Source organism: Apaloderma vittatum, unplaced genomic scaffold (assembly GCF_000703405.1).
Source record: "Apaloderma vittatum isolate BGI_N311 unplaced genomic scaffold, ASM70340v1 scaffold27942, whole genome shotgun sequence".
In the NCBI taxonomy this organism is placed as follows: domain Eukaryota; kingdom Metazoa; phylum Chordata; class Aves; order Trogoniformes; family Trogonidae; genus Apaloderma; species Apaloderma vittatum.
In genome coordinates, this window is record NW_009705670.1 from 483 (window position 1) to 1,943 (window position 1,461).

General features: G+C 56.3%; 1 protein-coding gene across 1 annotated transcript in view; it reads left to right on the plus strand.

Annotated features, from left to right (window-relative positions):
- Nucleotides 1-891: 891 nt before the first annotated feature.
- CASC3 (cancer susceptibility candidate 3) overlaps nucleotides 892-1,461 on the plus strand; it is a gene marked incomplete at both ends in the record, with an annotated part of 1,505 nt that continues 935 nt past the window's right edge. Inside the window, 2 exons of the mRNA XM_009865519.1 lie at nucleotides 892-1,050; nucleotides 1,138-1,289. Of these exons, the coding sequence (XP_009863821.1) occupies nucleotides 892-1,050; nucleotides 1,138-1,289 (311 nt within the window). The remainder of the gene's footprint in view (nucleotides 1,051-1,137; nucleotides 1,290-1,461) is intronic.

The following is a 1,461-nucleotide window of genomic DNA, read 5'->3' on the forward strand; positions in this document are numbered from 1 at the left end:
GTCCCTGTATTTTTAGTTCCAAGCTCCAAGTTTTACGTCTCCGGGGAGTTTGGAGAATTGGTGGTTTCTAACAGCAGCAGAGGTTCGCCAGGGAAAACCCTTCTCCCAGGACAGCTTTGGGCTTCTTGAGGGGAGCAGCAGTCGGAGAAAACAGGAACCAACGAGGCAGATGAAAAGGAAGCTCACTGGGGCTGTGAATTTGGGGATTCAGGGGCGGCTCCTCGTGCAGCAACTCCTTGAGCCTGGAGACCCGTGCGGGCACAGCGCCGGTGCCCGGCCAGGGCTGTGGGAGCAGCGGGGCTGTTGCGTCACCGACGTGCCAGGATGACTCCGTTCCTGTGCCTAAAAATAATGCCATGTCTGGGTTTCCCCAGCGTAAACAAAAGGAGCAGTTGATGTGCACATACGCTGTGTCAAAAGGGAAAAATAGAGCAGCCTTTTCGTTAATCACGCAGAGCTATTTTTAGCGTCTGGTTCCAGCCTAAGCAAGGCTCGCAGGCTCCTGGAGGGTGAAACGAGGTCGTGCTCCTGCGAGCAGAGTGCTCCGAGTGAGTCAGCCCAGGAACTCCAGGGAGTTTGGAAACGCGGCGCTGGCTGGATCCGGGCCCTCGCTGTGGGAAGGGAGGGGCGGTCCGAGGGCGCGTGAGCCCATCGCTTTTGGACCAGGAGGAGCAGGTCCCAGCTCTGTCCTGCAAAGCCTGGCTGCTGCTGGGGGCAGTTGGGTTTAGTCTGTGCTTTTCCTGTAAAAATACAGGGATGGGAAGGAACTCGAGTGTTCATCTCGTGCTTGAGAAGAGTCAGGTCTCTAGCAAGTGGAAGGAGGATTGGGCTCTGCATTGGGGAGGAGGGCGGAAATCCTGCAGCGTGTGTGAGTAACTGGGGCTCTTTCAGGCAGAGGAAGATGATTACAGCGAGGAAGAAAGCGCCAAAATGGAAATGAAGCAGGATAGTAACGGCTCCTGCGAGTCAGCAGCAAAAGCAGAGAAAGGGGATGAGAAACCCGACTCCAAAGGTGCTGTCACTGGTGAGAGGCAGAGCGGGGACGGGCAGGTAGGCGTTAAACGTGTGCTCTGCGGGCTGCGGCGGGCTTCTCGCCGAGGGACTGCTGCAGTGGTGAGAGCTGTCTGATTTTGACAGGAGAGCACCGAACCTGTTGAGAATAAAGTCGGGAAAAAAGTTCCCAAGCACCTGGACGACGACGAGGATCGCAAGAACCCGGCTTACATCCCACGCAAAGGGCTCTTCTTTGAGCACGACCTCCGAGGGCAGACGCAGGAGGAGGAGGTCAGGTATGTGAGGCGAGCGCCCCAGCTGGCGTTCAGCACCTCTTCGCTGGGAAGGTTTGTGCTTCGGGTACTGGCTTGCAGCGTCCTGCCAGGATGGTTTAGCTCTTTGTTTTGAAGGAGAGAATGAAGGCAGTGCAAAAAAAAACCCCAAAACACAAGGAAAAGCCTCTTGCCA